This window comes from Pempheris klunzingeri, chromosome 18 (assembly GCF_042242105.1).
Source record: "Pempheris klunzingeri isolate RE-2024b chromosome 18, fPemKlu1.hap1, whole genome shotgun sequence".
Lineage (NCBI taxonomy): Eukaryota > Metazoa > Chordata > Actinopteri > Acropomatiformes > Pempheridae > Pempheris > Pempheris klunzingeri.
This window is the reverse complement of record NC_092029.1, coordinates 3,355,234-3,377,599: the sequence shown is the minus strand read 5'-3', so window position 1 is coordinate 3,377,599 and position 22,366 is coordinate 3,355,234. Positions and strand designations below refer to the sequence as shown.

Here is a 22,366-nt window from a genome sequence, read left to right as displayed (position 1 = left end):
TGTATGTTTCCATCTAATAACGTGGGAGAAACATTGCTTGAGTCTCACTGAGTCTAAACTCAGGAGACACAAAGAGGCCTGACTGTTATATCAGCTCCTGTTTTTCACCACAGTGGTTCTCAAGAGACAAAAGGAGCTTCCTGCATCACTTGTGGTTTGAACATCATCTGATTGGAGGCAAGTGCTTCTGATATTAACGGTGGCTGTGACAGATTGTGTTCAGATAAATGTCTCCTCACCTGCACGACAACACCAGCTCATGCCGGCCATACATGACAGCATTCGTGAAGAGGAAGTGATGCTTTATTGATTAGAGGAAGTAGACACAACATTTGTCTTAAGAAGCAGCAGCTTTAGAGACTCACAAGCACAAGAAACAGAGAGAGAAGAGAGACAGAGGTGTGATGGTTGGATTCAGACGGATTCAAATGTCTTTGTTTCTGATGCTGGTGCTTCAGCTTCCAGGTAAAGATACACAGAACATATATATAACGGATACATGACAGAGACATTAGACAAGCTCATCTATTGACATCAGTAATGTTAGTCTGTTACCTAACCTGGGCTCATTTAAGAAAGACAGCCAAGTATTGTGTTTGTTTGGAGATGATGAGTTGAGTGAAGTCTTGGAGATGAAGAATGATTCACATCATGAACATTTCTTTTGTTGAATCTAAAACATTTTTATTTCTCTTTATTATTCTTTATGTTTTTGTCTCTCGTCTTCTCAGCAGCTGAAGTAGCAGCCGGAGACCTCTCCTCGTATGTCAGAGTTGGAGATGAAGTCACTTTGTCTTGTGAAAATTTGCCGCATGATGAGGATAACTGTGACGGTACCACGTGGGCCTTCATTGGTTCAAGAGGCACAGCAGGCGAGCTGATTAGATTTGGGCAGATTGGTGAAGACGCCAAAAATAAAGCAGCCAGACTGAGTGTGACAGCGAACTGTTCTCTGGTTATAAAGAAGGTCACAGTCGAGGATGTTGGTCTTTACTACTGTCGACTGTACAAAGCAGGAAATAAACAAGGTTCAGACTCTCATGTTTATCTGTCTCTGATTAACTGTGAGTATTAACATGTTTTCAGCTCAAACTGTCAGAACAATTTACTGAACCTTTACAATAATTATGATCACAGGGATGAAGTTAATTTTACTCCTTTGTCTCTCTCATAATATCTCCCTGTGCACCAGTGACAGAACATGAGAACGCTGATGTGGTGACGTTAAGCTGCTCTGTGACGACAGATGGACGATGTAAAGAGATAAAGTGGCTGTTTCAGGGTACCTATGTGGATCCAAATCACCCAGATCTGAAGACAGCACAGTCTTCCTGCTCTGCCTCTGTGACCTTTCAGACTGATCATTTCAGTTACTCATTAAGGTATAAAAACACCTTTAAATGTGAAGTGACTGATGGTAACACTAGAAGAAAGCATCTGTTTCCCCTCAGACCTCAGTCTGCAGGAGAGAAACCAGGTGAGATCATGATGAGCTGTTTAAAGTCGCTGCAATGACCTGAAACATTTGGTTATTTTACGGATTTGAAGTTTTCATCTTAAAGCTCAACATAATTCTTTAAGTTGTGTTCATGTGTTCAGGTGAGAAGAGCAGCACAGAAACAGGAAACATCACAACGACGTCTACAACCAATGAGGCTTCAGCAGAACCACAAGGTAGTGACTCAGTGTTTCTTCTGTCTGTCCCTCTGACACTTGGTTGTGGTTGGAGATATTTTAAATTAGCAAAGACGTGCAGGCAAAAGTGTGTGTGATAAGATTAGAGATCTTACAGTGACATCAGAGCAAATAGTTGGTCAAAAGCACCTACGAGGAGCACGATGTGCTCACATCAGATGAACAGTGTCAGATTCAGACGACTTTACAATAAGAGCCCTAAAAATAAAGATAAGAGCAACAAAAAAAAAGCAGTAAATAATAAAAGATGACATTTAATAAGCTTACTCTGAAATAACAGTCATTTAAAATGGGTAAAGTCAGTGTTCAGCAGCTTTTTACTCATTTGTGCTTCCAATAACAAATGAACGACGTGTATCTCTCCTCTCTTTCGGTCACCTGTTTTAAACTGAACACAAAGCTGCTGCTGAGATGTTCCTCATGTTTTTCCTTCAGCTGCAGGCGTGTGGAGGCTCATCATCGTGTCCGTGGGTCTAGCAGCGCTCATGATAACTGTCGTGGGAGTCAACATATGGACAAGAGCGACAGGTGACAACACTCACAGACGAAAAGAAAAGTTTTGACTAATCTGGAATTTCACTGTGGAAACTAAAGGCGCCGCCTTTTTTTTCTGAATTATTTCAGGGAGGAAAACTCAGATGGATGAAAATAAGGTGAGTTTTTACAACAAAGAAATAAAATACTTTTTACAATCCAGACTCTTCACAGCAAACCACTGTCAGTGATGTCTGTTATTCATTAGAAACCAGACAGAAGAAGCACGGTGAGCGGCTGAAACGACTAGAAAGGTGTTAGACCAGTTCAGACTATTGACCTGCCACCATAGAAGAAGACAAAGACACACAGGGCTCACTGTGCTGTACTGTAAAGGATTCATTGCAGGGAAAAGCCACATAAAAACACATTAATGAAGCAAATATCAGATGATATCAGCCTCCACAGAGACCGTAGATCTGAAGCTAATTCACATCACATCACACAGCATTTTCTCACTTTGCTCTTTCAACTGCTGTTTTTCACAGGAGCCCAATGATGAAGATGATGATACAGTGAACTATGAAAACATCACATCTTCAAATGGAGTGTGACCAAACCCTTCTGCTTCTATCAGAAAGAACAAAAAACAAATGACTCTTGAGATCATCTGATCTTATTTCAGTGCAACGTGTTTCTCCTGCATCCGTTACAAAGACTTTTCTCATGTGCAGTCAATTCAGACACACAGCAGCTGAGTTTTAATGGAAGTCAACCAGAAAGATCCTTTCATTCTTCTCTAACTTCATTAAGCTGGCTTCACATAATTAAAGCATTTTGTCCTGATATTGAGATTAAGTGATGAATATCAAAGCTGCAGCAGCTTGACGTTAGTTTCATGTCTCTGCTTAAGGAAGAACTCGTTTCAATTAACCTACATTTAGCATTTTTGTTGGCATATTTCTGTGCGTGGTGAGTCTTAATGACGTCATTAACAGCGCTGTCTTCATTATGGGACAGTTATATAATCTGCGAATAAAAAAAGTGTTTAACAATCCTCCTCTGAGTTCTGTGACTTCCTCGTGCACTCACCGTGTGATGGTTTCAGGTGGATGCTGCTGGTCTCTGAACAGGCCTAGCAGGACAATGACAAGCACAAATACACACAAAATGACCACAAAGAGACTACAGGCTACAGACAGACCACTAAATGGTGTAATTGTCACAAATAGTTGTGAGAACAGACGGTTCGGATGCACATGACCACTTCCTCTGACCTAATATGAATGTAAATACATTTCATTTTACCTCTTTGTCTTATGTCCTAATAAAGTGTGGACTCTGCTGCTGTTGTTCACTAAATTCTCACCAAACTACTTCCCCTTCAGGTTTCTGAGAAAAACGAGTGCAAAGACACAACGATGAACCAACAGGTCTCAGACCAGTAAGACATGATCTTATCTGTGATCTCTCTGAGCTGCAGCATCACCACCACATCACACCGTGGATGTCAGGAGTCACATCCTGGTGCCAGTCATGAAGAGGAGGTGATGCTTTACTGATTAGAGGAAGTAGACACAACATTTGTCCTTAAGAAGCAGCAGCTTTAGAGACTCACAAGCACAAGAAACAGAGAGAGAAGAGAGACAGAGGTGTGATGGTTGGATTCAGACGGATTCAAATGTCTTTGTTTCTGATGCTGGTGCTTCAGCTTCCAGGTAAAGATACACAGAACATATATATAACGGATACATGACAGAGACATTAGACAAGCTCATCTATTGACATCAGTAATGTTAGTCTGTTACCTAACCTGGGCTCATTTAAGAAAGACAGCCAAGTATTGTGTTTGTTTGGAGATGATGAGTTGAGTGAAGTCTTGGAGATGAAGAATGATTCACATCATGAACATTTCTTTTGTTGAATCTAAAACATTTTTATTTCTCTTTATTATTCTTTATGTTTTTGTCTCTCGTCTTCTCAGCAGCTGAAGTAGCAGCCGGAGTCCTCTCCTCGTATGTCAGAGTTGGAGATGAAGTCACTTTGTCTTGTGAAAATGTGCTGCGTGATGAGGATAACTGTGACGGTACCACGTGGCTCTACAGTCATTCAAGAGGCACAACAGTCGAGCTGATTAGACTTGGGCAGATTGGTGAACATGCAAAAAATAAAGCAGCCAGACTGAGTGTGACAGCGAACTGTTCTGTGGTTATAAAGAAGGTCACAGTCGAGGATGTTGGTCTTTACTCCTGTCAACAATACAAAGCAGGAAAACATCAAGGTTCAGACTCTCGTGTTGATCTGTCTCTGATTAACGGTGAGTATTAACATGTTTTCAGCTCAAACTGTCAGAACAATTTACTGAACCTTTACAATCATTATGATCACAGGGATGAAGTTAATTTTACTCCTTTGTCTCTCTCATAATATCTCCCTGTGCACCAGTGGCAGAACATGAGAACGCTGATGTGGTGACGTTAAGCTGCTCTGTGACCACATATGGACGATGCACACACTCGGTAGAGTGGCTGTTTCAGGGTACCCATGTGGATCCAAATAACCCAGATCTGAAGACAGCACAGTCTTCCTGCTCTGCCTCTGTGACCTTTCAGACTGATCATTTCAGTTACTCATTAAGGTATAAAAACACCTTTAAATGTGAAGTGACTGATGGTAACACTAGAAGAAAGCATCTGTTTCTGCTCAGACCTCAGTCTGCAGGAGAGAAACCAGGTGAGATCATGATGAGCTGTTTAAAGTCGCTGCAATGACCTGAAACATTTGGTTATTTTATGGATTTGAAGTTTTCATCTTAAAGCTCAACATAATTCTTTAAGTTGTGTTCATGTGTTCAGGTGAGAAGAGCAGCACAGAAACAGGAAACATCACAACGACGTCTACAACCAATGAGGCTTCAGCAGAACCACAAGGTAGTGACTCAGTGTTTCTTCTGTCTGTCCCTCTGACACTTGGTTGTGGTTGGAGATATTTTAAATTAGTAAAGACGTGCAGGCAAAAGTGTGTGTGATAAGATTAGAGATCTTACAGTGACATCAGAGCAAATAGTTGGACAAAAGCACCTACGAGGAGCACGATGTGCTCACATCAGATGAACAGTGTCAGATTCAGACAACTTTACAATAAGAGCCCTAAAAATAAAGATAAGAGCAACAAAAAAAAAGCAGTAAATAATAAAAGATGACATTTAATAAGCTTACTCTGAAATAACAGTCATTTAAAATGGGTAAAGTCAGTGTTCAGCAGCTTTTTACTCATTTGTGCTTCCAATAACAAATGAACGACGTGTATCTCTCCTCTCTTTCGGTCACCTGTTTTAAACTGAACACAAAGCTGCTGCTGAGATGTTCCTCATGTTTTTCCTTCAGCTGCAGGCGTGTGGAGGCTCATCATCGTGTCCGTGGGTCTAGCAGCGCTCATGATAACTGTCGTGGGAGTCAACATATGGACAAGAGCGACAGGTGACAACACTCACAGACGAAAAGAAAAGTTTTGACTAATCTGGAATTTCACTGTGGAAACTAAAGGCGCCGCTTTTTTTTCTGAATTATTTCAGGGAGGAAAACTCAGATGGATGAAAACAAGGTGAGTTTTTACAACAAAGAAATAAAATACTTTTTACAATCCAGACTCTTCACAGCAAACCACTGTCAGTGATGTCTGTTATTCATTAGAAACCAGACAGAAGAAGCACGGTGAGCGGCTGAAACGACTAGAAAGGTGTTAGACCAGTTCAGACTATTGACCTGCCACCATAGAAGAAGACAAAGACACACAGGGCTCACTGTGCTGTACTGTAAAGGATTCATTGCAGGGAAAAGCCACATAAAAACACATTAATGAAGCAAATATCAGATGATATCAGCCTCCACAGAGACCGTAGATCTGAAGCTAATTCACATCACATCACACAGCATTTTCTCACTTTGCTCTTTCAACTGCTGTTTTTCACAGGAGCCCAATGATGAAGATGATGATACAGTGAACTATGAAAACGTCACATCTTCAAATGGAGTGTGACCAAACCCTTCTGCTTCTATCAGAAAGAACAAAAAACAGATGACTCTTGAGATCATCTGATCTTATTTCAGTGCAACGTGTTTCTCCTGCATCCGTTACAAAGACTTTTCTCATGTGCAGTCAATTCAGACACACAGCAGCTGAGTTTTAATGGAAGTCAACCAGAAAGATCCTTTCATTCTTCTCTAACTTCATTAAGCTGGCTTCACATAATTAAAGCATTTTGTCCTGATATTGAGATTAAGTGATGAATATCAAAGCTGCAGCAGCTTGACGTTAGTTTCATGTCTCTGCTTAAGGAAGAACTCGTTTCAATTAACCTACATTTAGCATTTTTGTTGGCATATTTCTGTGCGTGGTGAGTCTTAATGACGTCATTAACAGCGCTGTCTTCATTATGGGACAGTTATATAATCTGCGAATAAAAAAAGTGTTTAACAATCCTCCTCTGAGTTCTGTGACGTCCTCGTGCACTCAGCGTGTGATGGTTTCCGGTGGATGCTGCTGGTCTCTGAACAGGCCCAGTGCTCCTCTGAAAACACATCAGGCTCCTTTAACTCCAAACTGAACCACAACTTTTCCTTCGGCTGCTGTATTTTTAGAAAAACCCTCCTCAAGTCAAGTCAGTTTTACACAGCCCAGCATCACAAACCACAAACTTTACTTCAGGAGCTTCACAGTCTGTGAGAGTACGACACCTTCTATCCTGAGACCCATTTTATCATTATAACACAGGAGTTCACTGTTTTATTGTATCTACATCACATCTTATTTCTCCTTTTTGACTTCTACACTATGCCTCAGATTTGTATTCTGACTTTTAATTGCAAATTTCTCTTTTTTATATGCAGTATATTGTCTGAGTGTTGTTGGAGGGAGCCTGAGATTTAAGATTTTCATCACCAATGACTGCTGTAATATAATTGTTGTACACTTAAACTTACAGTTTTTATATTGATAACTGACACTGATCGCATTTGACTGTGCTTTTTATTATTATTATTATTAGTAGTAGTAGTAATAGTATTAGTATTAGTATTAGTAGTTTTAGTAGTAGTAGTATTGTTATTATCATTATTATTATTATTATTAGTAGTAGTAGTAGTAGTAGTATTGCTATTATTATTATTATTATTATTAGTAGTAGTAGTAGTAGTAGTATTATTAGTAGTAGTAGTAGTATTGTTATTATCATTATTATTATTAGTAGTAGTAGTAGTAGTAGTATTGTTATTATTATTAGTAGTAGTAGTAGTAGTAGTAGTAGTATTATTAGTAGTAGTAGTAGTAGTAGTAGTATTGTTATTATTATTATTATTAGTAGTAGTAGTAGTAGTAGTATTATCATTATTTTGTGGTCATCATTAGGACGTGTGGCTGCAAAAAGCCTTTTTGTCCAGAAGGGGGAGTCGTAGGTTAACCTGCAGCACAATGTGAGGAGGAGAAGTGATCAGCAGTGATGGGAGACGTGTTCACATAGTTTAAGTCCTAATACTGCACTGTGGAAATACTCCAGACCGCAACTACACGTGCTTAAAAAGTACAGTCGAGAAACATTTCATCCGTCACTTTATCAGAAACATTCAAAAAGAAAGAATGTAATCTGATTAGTAACTAAAGCCGTCAGACAAACGTAGTGGACATGCAGTCATTTGAACTTGAGTATCTCAGTCAGTGTGGCCCTCACACTGCAGTGGTTCTTTCTATGTTTCCATCTAATAACATGGGAGAAACATTGCTTGAGTCTCACTGAGTCTAAACTCAGGAGACACAAAGAGGCCTGACTGTTATATCAGCTCTTGTTTTTCACCACAGTGGTTCTCAAGAGACAAGAGGAGCTTCCTGCATCACTTGTGGTTTGAACATCATCTGATTGGAGGCAAGTGCTTCTAATATTAACGGTGGCTGTGACAGATTGTGTTCAGATAAATGTCTCCTCACCTGCACGAAAAGACTGCGTCTCCGCCTCTTCATCATTTGGTGTCGACACAACCGTGAACATCAGGTTCCACGACAACACCAGCTCATGTGGGCCATACATGACAGCGTGAGAGAAAAAGGAGGTGCCAGTCATGAAGAGGAAGTGATGCTTTACTGATTAGAGGAAGTAGACACAACATTTGTCCTTAAGAAGCAGCAGCTTTAGAGACTCACAAGCACAAGAAACAGAGAGAGAAGAGAGACAGAGGTGTGATGGTTGGATTCAGACGGATTCAAATGTCTTTGTTTCTGATGCTGGTGCTTCAGCTTCCAGGTAAAGATACACAGAACATATATATAACGGATACATGACAGAGACATTAGACAAGCTCATCTATTGACATCAGTAATGTTAGTCTGTTACCTAACCTGGGCTCATTTAAGAAAGACAGCCAAGTATTGTGTTTGTTTGGAGATGATGAGTTGAGTGAAGTCTTGGAGATGAAGAATGATTCACATCATGAACATTTCTTTTGTTGAATCTAAAACATTTTTATTTCTCTTTATTATTCTTTATGTTTTTGTCTCTCGTCTTCTCAGCAGCTGAAGTAGCAGCCGGAGACCTCTCCTTGTATGTCAGAGTTGGAGATGAAGTCACTTTGTCTTGTGAAAATGTGCTGCGTGATGAGGATAACTGTAACGGTACCACGTGGCTCTACAGTCATTCAAGAGGCACAACAGTCGAGCTGATTACACTTGGGCAGATTGGTGGACATGCAAAAAATAAAGCAGCCAGACTGAGTGTGACAGCGAACTGTTCTCTGGTTATAAAGAAGGTCACAGTCGAGGATGTTGGTATTTACTCCTGTCGACAATACAAAGCAGGAAATAAACAAGGTTCAGACTCTCGTGTTTATCTGTCTCTGATTAACGGTGAGTATTAACATGTTTTCAGCTCAAACTGTCAGAACAATTTACTGAACCTTTACAATAATTATGATCACAGGGATGAAGTTAATTTTACTCCTTTGTCTCTCTCATAATATCTCCCTGTGCACCAGTGACAGAACATGAGAACGCTGATGTGGTGACGTTAAACTGCTCTGTAACGACATATGGACGATGCACACACTCGGTAGAGTGGCTGTATCATGGTACCCATGTGGATCCAAATCACCCACATCTGAAGACAGCACAGTCTTCCTGCTCTGCCTCTGTGACCTTTCAGACTGATCATTTCAGTTACTCATTAAGGTATAAAAACACCTTTAAATGTGAAGTGACTGATGGTAACACTAGAAGAAAGCATCTGTTTCTGCTCAGACCTCAGTCTGCAGGAGAGAAACCAGGTGAGATCATGATGAGCTGTTTAAAGTCGCTGCAATGACCTGAAACATTTGGTTATTTTACGGATTTGAAGTTTTCATCTTAAAGCTCAACATAATTCTTTAAGTTGTGTTCATGTGTTCAGGTCAGAAGAGCAGCACAGAAACAGGAAACATCACAACGACGTCTACAACCAATGAGGTTTCCAAAGAACCACAAGGTAGTGACTCAGTGTTTTGACCTGTTTCTACTATCTGGTGAGGAACCTGTCAAATGAATGTTTAAACCCTTCTGAAAATCACATGTAATTCTCTTCTGTTTTTAGCTAAATCACTTTTACAGAACAGAACAGAAAGCTGCCGCCAAAATACTTTAAATGTTTTCATCATCTCTCCAGATTGGTCCTGGTTGTACATCTTTGTGGCTGTGGTTTTAGTAGCTCTTTTAATAACTGTTGTCGCAGTCACCAGATGGAAGAAAGCTAGAGGTGAGAGAAACCACAGATCAAACTTTCCCACGATAAAGATAAAATTGGATTTTGTTTTTACTGTCGACCCCCTTTTCTGTCTTTTCAGGGAACAAAACGCGGATGAATGACAATGTTGTGAGTTTAAAAAACGGGTCTTGACTATAAAGTTTACTCTAAAGCTGAGAAGTGAGGAGATAAACAGTGTTGACGGTTGCAGCAGCAAAGCTCGAGGAGCTGCACACTATAAGCTTAAAACCTGCACAGATATACTGCATGTGTTGCACAGGTGCTGTTTGCATTGTGTCCAGACATTATCTGCATTCACTGAACTGTAACAAATGTAACTAGACTGTGTTTGTCCAGAGGCTGACCTCAAACCCTGCAGGGACTCAGTCCGGTCTAGAAACCAGTCCGGATATGGTGAGATCATACACCACACCCGGTGCAGTGCCGCACTCACAGCTGGCTGCATTTGCTCTATGAAATATAACTGTGTTTTACAGTCTGTGCGGCCTTGAGAGTGTGAGAATGTGTAAGAAATATAAAAAGGGAAGTTAGATGATGCAACAAGACCAGAAGGGAAACACCAAAAAACCACCAAAAAAAAACTACTTTTCAACTTGAGGCATCATTTAAAAGAGACGTAACAAGACATGACAGACTTTATAATGTTCACTGTGAGAAAAAAAGAATAGAATCAGAAGCACGAGTCAGTTTGAACGCACACGTTACTGAGCAGCCATGATGTTGTCTTCTCTGTTAGGCTGATCCTGAAGACGGTGTTTCCTACGCCACCGTCAGCTACACCAAGACGACCAGCGGTAACAGTCAGGTGCGCTGTCTGTTTGGTTATAGTGGTGATGGCAGTGAATGAAAACAGAAAAACACTTTGTGCTTTGTGTTGTTTTGTTGTGTTGTGCTGCGTTTTACTGCTGGGTGTAGTTGCTGCTGTCATTTCCTGTTGTGTAATTTATATTGTGTTGTGTCCTCCCAGGTTCAGAGGAAACATGGTGATGATGAAGGTGATGCAGTCACCTACACCACTGTGAAAGCTCCCTCCACTGATCCCTGCAGCCTCTACGCAACCGTCAACAAGTGAATCTCTGTTGGTGTTTCTTAAGATCAATTTCAGGAGACACAAGGGGAAAAGGAGAGGTAGCAACTCAACGTTTATATGGGTGACTGTTTAAAATGTACATGAGTTAAATATAGGAGACATTTTGCTTGATGAACTTGCTGTTCTGCACTTTACTGTGCTCAGTGATGTACATGCTAATGTCCTGATCTTTTACTGGTTTCTTAATGTTTTTATTCTTTGTTTCTATTCACTTTTGTGAAGTTTTACCTGCTCGTGTTTTAATATGCAATAGTTTGTCTTAATTAGGTTTGAATATCCTGATGTCAAAGTCAAAGGAGGTGAGACGTGGAACTGTGCAAATTCAGATGTAACTCTGAATCATACGACCATAAATAACTCTCTCTCCTAACATCTTCATCACCAGTGACACATACCAACACTGATGAGGTGATGTTAAACTGTGGAAGACATCACAGAGTAGCTGCCCCGCCACCGTGTCTTCTGCATTATAATCTTATTTAGAAATCAAGAACTAGCTCACTGAAGTGGGAAGAGACTGCAGGTGACGAAGTGCAGCTGTCACCGAGTTAGTGGGAAGGAAGTTATGCAGATGAGAGTACATGAGAAAACAAAAAAAGGATGAGAGAAGAGGCACATTGCTGACCACAGGATGTGGGTGATCTTTGCCTTTAAGAGGCATCAAGTTTAGAGACTCTGAAAAGTTTGAGAAGAGCAGGAGAAGGGACACGTGGATTAAAATGTCTTTATGGCTCTGTTCATGTCACTCTGTTATGTCACTGCAGCGCCACCTACTGGGGCAATGCTGTGAAAGTGTACTGGTGAGAATCAAAAGAACGATCTCAGGGTCGATGAGTGTATCAGTCAGACAGATTTGGTGGTGGAGGAAGCACTCACATCCTTTATTTAGATTAATGAAGGTAAAAGTATTCCATTACAAGTAAAAGTTTTGCTTACAATTAAAAGTCTGTATTTTACTGATGCATTAACATGTAATGAAGCAGCATACTTATGTAGGTTGTGGTGGAGCTAGATCTATCTATTGTACATAATGTTATGTGGGTGTTTTAATCTATTTTATAACAATGCATTGCATCTGTATACTCATTATAGGTCTTTAAAAACTTAATCTGAAGATCAGCTTGAAACCATAGCAAGTATAAAACAAGTGCTTCAGAATAGTACTTGGACTATTATCTTTGCCCATATTTCTATACTTCATACTGTCAAACATTTGGTTCATGTTTTACACATTTCTACACAAACTGTACAGCTTTTTTTTTTTAAACGAACGTAATTATTGAACACATTATTCATATATTTCATATATTTTATTGTAAATGTTTCTATTTTATATCTATGTTTATTTCCCTGCCGTGGGATTAATCTTATTTTACTTTCTTTTCACTTTCTTATTTTCTCATATTGCTGTGCACCAAAATACCAAAGCAAATTCCTTGGATGTGAAAACAAAAAACGTGAATAAACTGATACTTTCAGTGCATTACTTGAGTCCTTGAGTTGTGTTTTATCTGAAATTGCACAAACCTTTTAAGACGCAGGGTGGTTTACGCTGAAGAGATAAATAAACGCTTGATGAAAAGTGGGTGGCCTTTATTTTGAAAAGCTGCTTCTCGAACCGGAAGTGCCTGCCCCTTGACCCAGAATTGGTTTCCGTCGGTGTGATGTCGGTGGGATTGTGTGTTTGGTGCTACATTTTTCTGGAAATACTCCCGACTGTATTTTTTAAACCCATCTTTATTTAAACGCAGGAGTGAATAAGAGCTGCTCGGTAAGTTTAAAGCGCAGAGTGAGCGGAGCAAAGGAACCGTTAGCTAGCTGTTAGCTAGCTGTTAGCTAACGGTTGTTCAGGTGTCAAATGTCCGCGACAGCAGCGGCTGTAAACAAGAAAACATCTTAGCTAGTTGTCGCTGTCAGGGTATTTTTAACCCGCTAATTGGGTTGTTTTGCTGAAACATGAACAACAGTCACCGAGAAGCAGTGGATTTTGTATCTTAACGTTAGCTCACTGCTTTAGTTTACGCCTGCCTGTATGTTTCATGGCATTCTAGTTAGCATTTAGCGTTAGCATCATGCTAGCTGTGTGTGTGTTGTGAGCATATCTGCTTCACATGTGTCCTCCTGTGTCAGATGTGACTCTGGCAGCCGACCACCATGAGTAACAGCCACCCTCTGCGTCCACTGGCCTCCGTGTCGGAGATCGACCACATCCACCTGCTGTCGGAGCAGCTGGGAGCTCTGGTGCTGGGTGAGGAGTACAGCGATGTCACCTTCATCGTGGAGGGGAAGCGCTTCCCGGCGCACCGGGTCATCCTGGCTGCTCGCTGTCACTACTTCAGGTAACATTAGCTGTAAAGGTGTAAACCTTATTCAGACTAGAGCACAAACAAATGCACACATTTCCTCGTTTGAGCAACTATGGGGATTTGGCGATTTCCTCAATCTTATGCAACAATAGAGTAGATATGTTTTGTCTTTGGGTTGAAAACACAGTAAATGGCACAAAATAAGGTGTTTTTTTTGTGTTTTGTGCATGTGGGCTGCTTATTTCTATATTTTTTTCCACAACCGGCTCCTTTCAAAGTGACACACAAGCTCACACTGCAGAATTTATTCACATTTGGTTTTAATGTTGTATCCAGAAGCACACAATGTTTGTGTTGTTTTGTATATGAGGGGCATTTACCAGTAGCCCACTTAAGCATTTTATCTACACAATCTTGATGCCCTGCCAGTTTTTATTATTCAGTGTGCTTGTCAGAATGTTTGTGAGCTGGTTGAGACAGTTGTAAGCTTGTCTGTCCAGGTTTTTCTGAAACTTCTGTGGACAAAGTTAATTAGAAAACTTGTGGCCACTGCAAAGTAAAAAATATAAACGCTAGTTGCTTCTTTTGGCTCCTTTAGGGCCCTGCTGTATGGTGGGATGAAAGAGTCCCAGCCTCAGGCGGAGGTGTGTCTAGAGGAGACGCGTGCCGAAGCCTTCTCGATGCTGCTACACTACCTTTACACGGGCCGGGCCAGCCTGAGCTCCGCGCGGGAAGAGGTGCTGCTGGACTTCCTGGGCTTGGCTCACCGCTACGGCCTCCAGCCACTGGAGGACTCGACGTCCGAGTTCCTCCGCACCATCCTGCACACCAACAACGTCTGCCTGGTTTTTGATGTGGCCAGTCTGTACTCTCTGAGCGCGCTCAGTGCAGCCTGCTGTTCCTATATGGACAGACACGCACCTGAAGTGTTAAATTCTGACGGCTTCCTCATGCTCTCCAAGGTAAGAGTTCACAGGATTAAAGCCTTTTGGCTTTATTTCTTCATACATCGTTCGCTGACAATCTTATCAAGCTATATGATGCTTGAAAAAGGTAATGACAGCTTCTTAACCAACACTTCCAGAGCCTAAAGTAATGTTTGTCACTAGTTTCATTATTTTTGTTTTTTTGTCTTGCCAACAGTCAAAACAGTATTTGACTCATAGTGGTTTAAAATGCAGGAAAACAAGCAAGTACTCATAGTTAAGGAGCTTTAACCACTGCGTGTTTTACATTTCTGAGTGAAACAATTGTTTGATTAATACCTGTGTTTCCAGACTGCCCTGCTGACTGTGGTCAGACGGGACTCGTTTGCTGCCAGTGAGAAGGAGATCTTCCAGGCCTTGTCTCGGTGGTGCCGGCAGCACGTGGATGGCAGCGACACCCAAGAGGTGATGGCAGCAGTGCGGCTGCCGCTCATGACTCTGACAGAGATGCTGAATGTGGTGCGACCGTCGGGCCTACTGAGTCCAGACGACCTGCTGGATGCCATCAAGACGCGCTCTGAGAGCCGCAACATGGACCTTAACTACCGTGGCATGCTCAGTCAGTGCTCTTACCCTTACTGTTATCATTACTGCTATGAATAACATCTTACATCTAATCAAAAATGTAGTTTTTCATATATCATGTGTTTATTTTTTCATGTATTTATTTACACAAACACTTCTTGGGTTTCAGTCCCAGAAGAGAACATAGCCACCATGAAGTACGGAGCTCAGGTGGTGAAAGGGGAGCTGAAGTCAGCGCTGCTGGACGGAGACACGCAGAACTACGACCTGGACCACGGCTTCTCCAGACATCCCATCGAGGAGGACGGCCGTGCAGGGATCCAGGTCAAACTGGGCCAGTCGTTCATCATCAACCACATCCGCCTGCTGCTATGGGACAGAGACAGTCGGTGAGACAGTAATGATTTACAGTGCATTTATTGAACATGCAGCTGCAAGTAGTGTTTTCTTGAAGCATGTCAGACAGCTGAGACAAGGCGTAGTCCACCAGTGGAAAAAATAAACACTCTTCTCACAAAATGATTGGCTGACAGAACCCATTATGGGCAAAGTTCATTATCTACTATGTTTTTTTTAGACCTGTCATTATTCAGTTTCTAGGCATATTTCTTAAGAAATATGTGTAAAGTTATTTGCCTCATTATTCTGACTTTATATGACAAAGTGAGTCTGAGTTTTCCAACTGAATTTAAATGCCATTCTTGACTATTTAAGGTCCTACTCCTACTACATCGAGGTGTCTATGGATGAGCTGGACTGGGTGCGTGTTGTGGACCATTCAAAGTATCTCTGCCGCTCTTGGCAGAATCTGTACTTCACACCGCGGGTTTGCAGGTAAATGAAGCTAAACCAGTTTGCAGCATTTTATACTTGTTCTTCCTGCCGATTTACAAGAAAACCAGGGCTCCTTAATAAGAAACACCTGTACTTCCAAGTACTTCAGCATTTTTTGGTCTTCCTCTGTCATCTTGCCAGAGTGGAGATGGCATGAGTCAAAACAAACTCTTTTATCTCTCTCATTTTGCCAGCATGAGGGCTTGTCTGTGGTCTCTGCCATAACCTGCAATACATACCAATTACAGTGTGTTTTGAAGTTGTTCTCTGTAATTGATATGGATTATATTCTCAGTGTTTACACACCACACTGATGTTTGTTTGGCAGAGGACAGAGAAGCACATTTTCAAGCTTTTCAATACAGTATTTTGGTTCCTCATGACTTGGAGAGGCTACAAACACTCACAACAGAATTGGAATGATGTGTTGTGGGCATGCCTGATTCGAGATAACCATGTGTAAACATCCAGAGGGATGACTCAAGCTCGCCTTAAGGACTGCAATAATGGTGCGGCAACAACAAACCAGTGTTGTACTTCTGAAGAACTGTGCTCAGTGGAAAATCCCTAAATTAATATACACACACTCAGTTACCTGTTTATTAGGTACATCTAGCTAAAACTAATACATCAGTCCTACAATAAATCCAATCTTTATGAAGGCTATCATGCGTAGATTATATTCAGCTGTTGTAGAGAGATGTTGATTCAACTGTATGATCATTTTGGAGGCTGTAGTTTGTGGTGCTATTGAATTTTATTGTGTTATACTGACAGCTGTTTCTACCATTACAGAGTAGATGAAGGGTTGTCCCTTCATACCAGTTTTCTTTTGGTTGTTAAAGATTGGATAACAGTTGTTTGGTTTACCTGCTCACTCTCAGCGATGTAATGCCACTCTTTGTGTCTCAGGTATGTTCGCATTGTGGGAACACACAACACAGTCAACAAGGTCTTCCACCTCGTGGCTTTTGAGTGCATGTTCACCAGCCGCTCGTTTACCCTGGAGAACGGACTTTTGGGTAAGCTGCACGAATGGACTCCTAACTTCTACTCCTAGAGTACATATGAAATGTGTAGTTCATTTCACCCTTGTGGTAATAGGTTTCAAACATTCAGGATACCTGCCTGTTCTGTTTAACTTGTTCAAACTAAAGATCACAGCTAAACAAGTGTTTAACCCTGCGTCTAACGTCTGCAGTGCCCAGCGAGAATGTGGCAACCATTGCAGCCTGTGCCAGTGTCATCGAGGGCGTGAGCCGTAGCAGGAACGCCCTGCTCAACGGTGACACGCGCAACTACGACTGGGACTCTGGCTACACCTGCCATCAGCTGGGCTCGGGAGCAATCGTCATCCAGCTGGCGCAGCCCTACTCCATTAGGTCCCTGAGGTACATCCAGCGTCATTAACTCTGAGTACGGTACAAAAACTGAGCGTTAAAAACCAGAAATCTCCACTTGTGGTGAAGTAATTATCTAGTCTGTGCTTATTAGTCAGACATTCACTCAGCTGATATTACAGTTTGTAAGAGTAAAATTAGGCATCTAAACACTTTCTAAGGGTCGTTCAGCCTGCAGTCTGAAGTAGCACTGAAAGATAAAATTACATTTTTACAGTTAAGCTCAAAAGGCAAACAGTGTTGTCTTCACTTCCTTCACTCTCTGTGTTCAGGCTGCTGCTGTGGGACTGTGACGAACGCTCCTACAGTTATTATATTGAAGTCTCCTCCAACCAGCAGCAGTGGACGAAAGTGGTCGACCGCACCAGGGTGGCATGTCGGTGAGGCTCCCATTTCCTCTTCTGTCACTTCCTTTAGAGTCTGACTGACAGGACGTAGGCTGTGGATGAAAGCCTGCCGCTCCCCTCGCTCTGTTTGTGCGTTGTCATTTCCATTGTCCTCTTCGACATGCGAAACAGCAACTTGCACTGATAAAGAAGGCAACCATAATTTGATAACATTACAGAAGCGCATGTTATCTGGAGTGGAGCGGTATATTGGTCAACTCAGTGTCAGTGGTCAACTCTGACCGATCGTGTGTCAGAAAACAGATCAACACCAGCATGAGAGTTTTCCAAGAAGGAGTCACAACTTCATGCGAGCTTCGGTGATATCGGTTTAATAACGTTGTGCAAGAGCGACTTGTAACTCTTCATCATCATCATTGTGGTAACCTGTTTTAAAAAAAAGTATATTTTGTCCTGTGTACAAAGTTTTAAACATTTTATTGTTGAATTATCCCACTAAGCCTTGAACCTTAAAAAACACAGAGGAACTTCTCTTCTGACAGCCTGTGTAATCATAAAGGAACCTTGAGCCACATGTTCCTCACTAAGTCAGAAGCAGGCTTGTTTGAAAATCACTTTGTCGAAGTAGCAGGATTGATAAGACCTGGAGATCTGGTTTTCAAATAGATCCATGTGCATGTCATTCATCCATGCATGGGTGCAATGCAGTGTTCACACTAGTCAAACGGACTAGACTTCGGGGCCAAGTGTACCTGGAAACGTGTAAACCTCCAAAGTCCTCAGTTTTGTCAGACGTGCACTCATGTAGCTGTTGTCCCTTTAGGTAGGAAGGTACTGCAGACAACACAGAAAAATCAAGGCGTATACAGAGTCATAGATGTTGTAAACAAAAACATGAGACACAGTGAGAGTGTTTTATATTTTGTTCTTAACGTTTTTTACCGCCCTCTCTTACAGATCATGGCAGACATTGAAGTTTGATAAGCAGCCTGCCTCCTTCATCCGTATAGTTGGGACTCACAACACTGCTAACGAGGTGAAAACACAGTTCATTATGGTCATCAGCCTTCTTTTTCTTTCTGTAAGAAACTCTGTGTTAATGTGTGATTGTGGCCCCTTTTTTCATTGAATTTATGGTGATGGTTTGTTAGCATTGTGTCCAGTGTTGTGTGTGTGTTGGTGATTTCTCCTGTTTGCTCTTCATCAGGTGTTCCACTGCGTTCACTTTGAGTGTCCGGCCCAGCTGGACACAGAGGTCGATGAAGGCAGCCCGGGCCTGGACTCCTCGGATTCTGGGGCCGCCTCCCAGCAGCCGCGACCCCAGCGGCCTTCGCGCACACACAGCCTGCTGCCCTCTCAGCCCTCTCAGCCCACTCAGCCCTCCCAGCCCTCCTCATCATCATCATCTTCCTCACAGTCCCATCATTAAGAGCCCCTGCGCCCCCTTACTGAAGGTGTTGCGAGGAAGGACGACCTCAGAATGCCATTTTTGCACAGCCTTCATCATCCAGACTGCACTGCTACAACGCTGCTAAAGGCGATCGTCTCACTGTCGTAACCCATGGTCCGTCTGTCATAAGTGCAACATTAGAGACTGGTATATCTGTAGCAGCAGCATTTAGGGCTTCAGTCTTCCCAGTTATGAAACAGAAAGTTAGGAATTACATCCACTGGCTCATACAAATTTGTGAAGGTACTTTTTAGCTACTAAGACTCAAGTTTTCTCCTTCAAAAACCATCAAAGTGGAATCTTTACTTCTCTAAAGATGAGGCACACACTGAACTGAACGGTTATGCTGCACCACCAAAGAGCAGTAAGACCAGGGCGAGGGGAGGGGGGGGTTGCTATCTGAATTTTACGAGTTCATATTTCCAAAAGAGATGGATTTTATCCTTAAACAAGCTATTTTTTTAAGAAACCGTCTTAAAGCGACTCTACTCACTTTTCATACCATCAGACAGAGTAGCAGTCCAATATTTTTCAAAAGTTTGGAATTAGATTCTTCAAAAGTTTGCCAAAGCTGTGGAGCTAATGCATTCTGTGGCATTTGTATGCAATTTGCACTTAATCAAATTATGCATTTGCATATTAAGTAATAGCTGTTGAGTATTTGTTGACAGGCTGTCACACCTGAAACCTGTGGTGGTCATCTGGTGAGACTTTTTGATAGCTAAAATCCATACCTCAAGAGAAACCTCATTAAAACCTAGGTTGAATAAAGTGTCTTAATTTAGTATTTTAAGCACTTGAATAGCTTAGCACAAATGATTGGGGAATCAATTAGATTGTAAAAATTGGGGCTGAGGGGCTCGGACCAAATTATGTATGCACTAGGGCTGCAGGGAAGAAGGTTTATATACAGCAGATACATGAGCAGCTGCTACTGGCACTTTATTTTACTCAAGTACACAGAAATAAAGGTTGCAGCTTGGGTCTCCTGACTGAAGTACAGTACTGAAGTGCTGGATTTGGTAACTTTCTGTTTTGTATGTTAAATTAATTTAAACACTTCCTCGCTCTGTCAGGATTTGTCAGGTTTAAGCTGTCTTTTGTGTGTTTTTGGAGGTTTGTTTTTAAATTAAGCTATCAGTGCTGTGGTTCCTGATTGCTTCCTTTGTGTCCTGATGTTGCACTTTTGAGTTGTTTTGTCTTGAAAAACTCCTTTATTTCAATACTTTTATTTGATTAGAAGTAACCTGAAATACCTAACTACCCTGGGTGACCCACCGATGTTTTCTGTAAGCATCCTTTAGTCATCCCCTCCTACATTTTAGAACACCCCTAGCTGAAATAGTGGGATAAAGTCTTCCTTAATAACTAACCAGAGAAGTGAAATAGGGCTTTGTTCAGGAACACACTCCCTATTCCCCATCTAACTTTATGTTTGTTGTATAGTTTTACTTAATATATATATTGGTTTTGACCATTGACGTGTGATTGCATTTCACTGCCTCTTGTTCAATACATTGCCTGTCAAAAATGTGATTATGGAAACAACTGACATTTAAACATCAGACGTTTATTAATGCTCATTGCTGTGAGGGGTCGCGCCCGTCTGCTTGCCTGAATCGCTGCTGTTAAACACAGTGGAGGTCTTTGATACAAGCAATACAGTGATCTCTATCTTCTTTTTAGTCTTGAGAGCTTCTGTTACAGACCAAGGGTGGTGATTGATCACTGAACATGTATTCATCAAGGTCCAGGCAGCGACGCCCTGGCAGCTCTTTAGAAAATGTTGATGTGTAATGCTGCCAGAGGTGTTTTATTTTCATGAAACATTTAAAAACATCCCATTTTGAAGGTCATATAGCATTTTTGTCTTGTTTTTGTCACTCAAGTTATTGCTACGTATGAATAGCAGAGTTGACCTGTTAAATGGTCACTTCTGTTAAGTTCTGTGTTTTTTGTGGAGTGTTCACTGATTGTAAGCAGAGTTGTTACCCAAAAGTTGAAGGGCAATGCTGGAACTGCCCCTGGACACCGGTCCCTCAGGGGCACTCTGTAGAGACCCTGGGATGAGATCGTTTTAATGCCTTTATTTCACTTTATCTTGGGCTCACGTGGCAAGCATTCCTAAATGAGTCTGTATGCACAGCAGATCTGCTCTAATTAATGCGTTTACATACACAAGGGATCAGACGACGATGAGTCATCTGAAAGGTGTCACTCACGGTGAGAAACCTCTCTTCTGAGCTTTTCAGCATCTTTCAGCACATTGTTTAAGTTTCCAGCTTCAGCAGGGAGCTGTTTGCAGAGAAAAAACTCCAATAAACCCATTAAATGCTCCCTGTCGAGCAGCAAAAAGCAGACAAACAAAGTTAGTGACCAGCTGGTAAACAGTGGGGAGCATTTAGCGGCTAAACAGCCAGATATATCCTCTAGGAGTTGGCGGAGACCAAATTTGAGTTAAAAGAAGAGTAAATATTGAACCTACATTCATTGGGTGGCCTGAAACATGTCTCCAAATGAATTTTAATCTAGCTCAGTGTTTGTTTGATGTGTGGCCGTATCAGCTTTATTAGGTGATAATATGCCAAGACAGTGTTTGCAGCTTGTGGTGGTAAAAAAAACAAAAAAAAAACTCAATCAATGCTGATTTAATTAAAAGTAGAACTTAGCAACAATGCACCCAGACTGGGAAACGAAGGGATGTTAATAGGTGCCCCAAGATGGTGTAGAGGGTTAATCCAACCCGGCCGGTCACTAAATCATTGATCTGGAAATGCTGTTCAGTGCTTGTGTAAAATCAACATTAGATGAACACATGTCAATGCTAAGTAAATCATGTGTCTCAACAGGTTTCCTTTCACAACCTACAGCCCCACACTTCTGTGTTACACGCCAGCCCTCCCATTTGATAATACTGACAGTGGTGTGATGGAATCCTGTTTCAAGTTGATTTTATTCCTCTAAATGTATTACAGAGGAAGATCCTCACTGTAATCAGATAAAAACGGATTACAGTAAAGCCAGTGATCAAAGCCAGGCAAACCCTTAAACATTTCGCCTTTGTGCTCATTTTATCTGAATGCAGCAATGAGAATTTGTGCCTTTTTATTGCCATTTAGTCGCGTAACAGTGCATTTTTACACGTTAGGTTGTGGCACTGTTTTGCCTTCATTTCGTTGGGCAATATTGACATTTCTGGTTTGATGGACGCGCTTCCGGCCCAGCATACTTGGTAGGAGCGACGTGTGAATAGGGGTGGTCATGAACTGATAAGAGGGGAAGGCCTTCCTCGGTGTATTTATTTAGCCTTTTCTCGCACCTTCCCACGCATTTAAAATCGAAATAATTACATTTTATCGGCACTAGTGGACAGCTGGCGGGGTTTCTACGCTTTTTTGTGTCGAGTAAAACACCGGGGCGCCCCTCTCTTTTCGCTAGTCGATCGTAACGTCCGAACGTCCAGCTGATTGCTTTGAGTG

At 41.6% G+C, this 22,366-nt stretch overlaps 3 protein-coding genes across 4 annotated transcripts; all 3 read left to right on the top strand.

Annotated features, from left to right (window-relative positions):
* Window positions 1-387: 387 nt before the first annotated feature.
* Window positions 388-2,814, top strand: LOC139218218 (uncharacterized). Its single transcript, XM_070849779.1, has 7 exons — window positions 388-465; window positions 732-1,064; window positions 1,193-1,477; window positions 1,600-1,674; window positions 2,131-2,223; window positions 2,320-2,348; window positions 2,718-2,814. The coding sequence occupies exons 1-7, from the start codon at window positions 405-407 to the stop codon at window positions 2,781-2,783; spliced, it is 942 nt and encodes a 313-aa protein (XP_070705880.1). The 5' UTR covers window positions 388-404; the 3' UTR covers window positions 2,784-2,814.
* A 945-nt stretch (window positions 2,815-3,759) lies between these two features.
* LOC139217771 (uncharacterized) lies at window positions 3,760-11,117 on the top strand. Of its 2 annotated transcripts, XM_070849216.1 has the most exons (9): window positions 3,760-3,887; window positions 4,154-4,486; window positions 4,615-4,902; window positions 5,025-5,099; window positions 9,851-9,940; window positions 10,029-10,057; window positions 10,286-10,342; window positions 10,686-10,754; window positions 10,917-11,117. In XM_070849216.1, exons 1-9 carry the CDS (start codon window positions 3,827-3,829, stop codon window positions 11,019-11,021), a joined length of 1,107 nt encoding a protein of 368 aa, XP_070705317.1. In that variant the 5' UTR covers window positions 3,760-3,826; the 3' UTR covers window positions 11,022-11,117. The 2 variants fall into 2 exon arrangements, with proteins under 2 accessions (XP_070705317.1, XP_070705318.1); XM_070849217.1 differs by lacking the exons at window positions 9,851-9,940; window positions 10,029-10,057; window positions 10,286-10,342; window positions 10,686-10,754; window positions 10,917-11,117 and adding exons at window positions 5,556-5,648; window positions 5,744-5,772; window positions 6,142-6,553.
* A 1,589-nt stretch (window positions 11,118-12,706) lies between these two features.
* btbd9 (BTB (POZ) domain containing 9) lies at window positions 12,707-20,743 on the top strand. The gene is made up of 11 exons (XM_070849215.1): window positions 12,707-12,810; window positions 13,170-13,378; window positions 13,944-14,307; window positions 14,623-14,890; window positions 15,026-15,245; window positions 15,571-15,690; window positions 16,603-16,712; window positions 16,892-17,081; window positions 17,363-17,470; window positions 18,395-18,473; window positions 18,645-20,743. The coding sequence occupies exons 2-11, from the start codon at window positions 13,194-13,196 to the stop codon at window positions 18,864-18,866; spliced, it is 1,866 nt and encodes a 621-aa protein (XP_070705316.1). The 5' UTR covers window positions 12,707-12,810; window positions 13,170-13,193; the 3' UTR covers window positions 18,867-20,743.
* The last annotated feature ends 1,623 nt before the right edge of the window (window positions 20,744-22,366 follow it).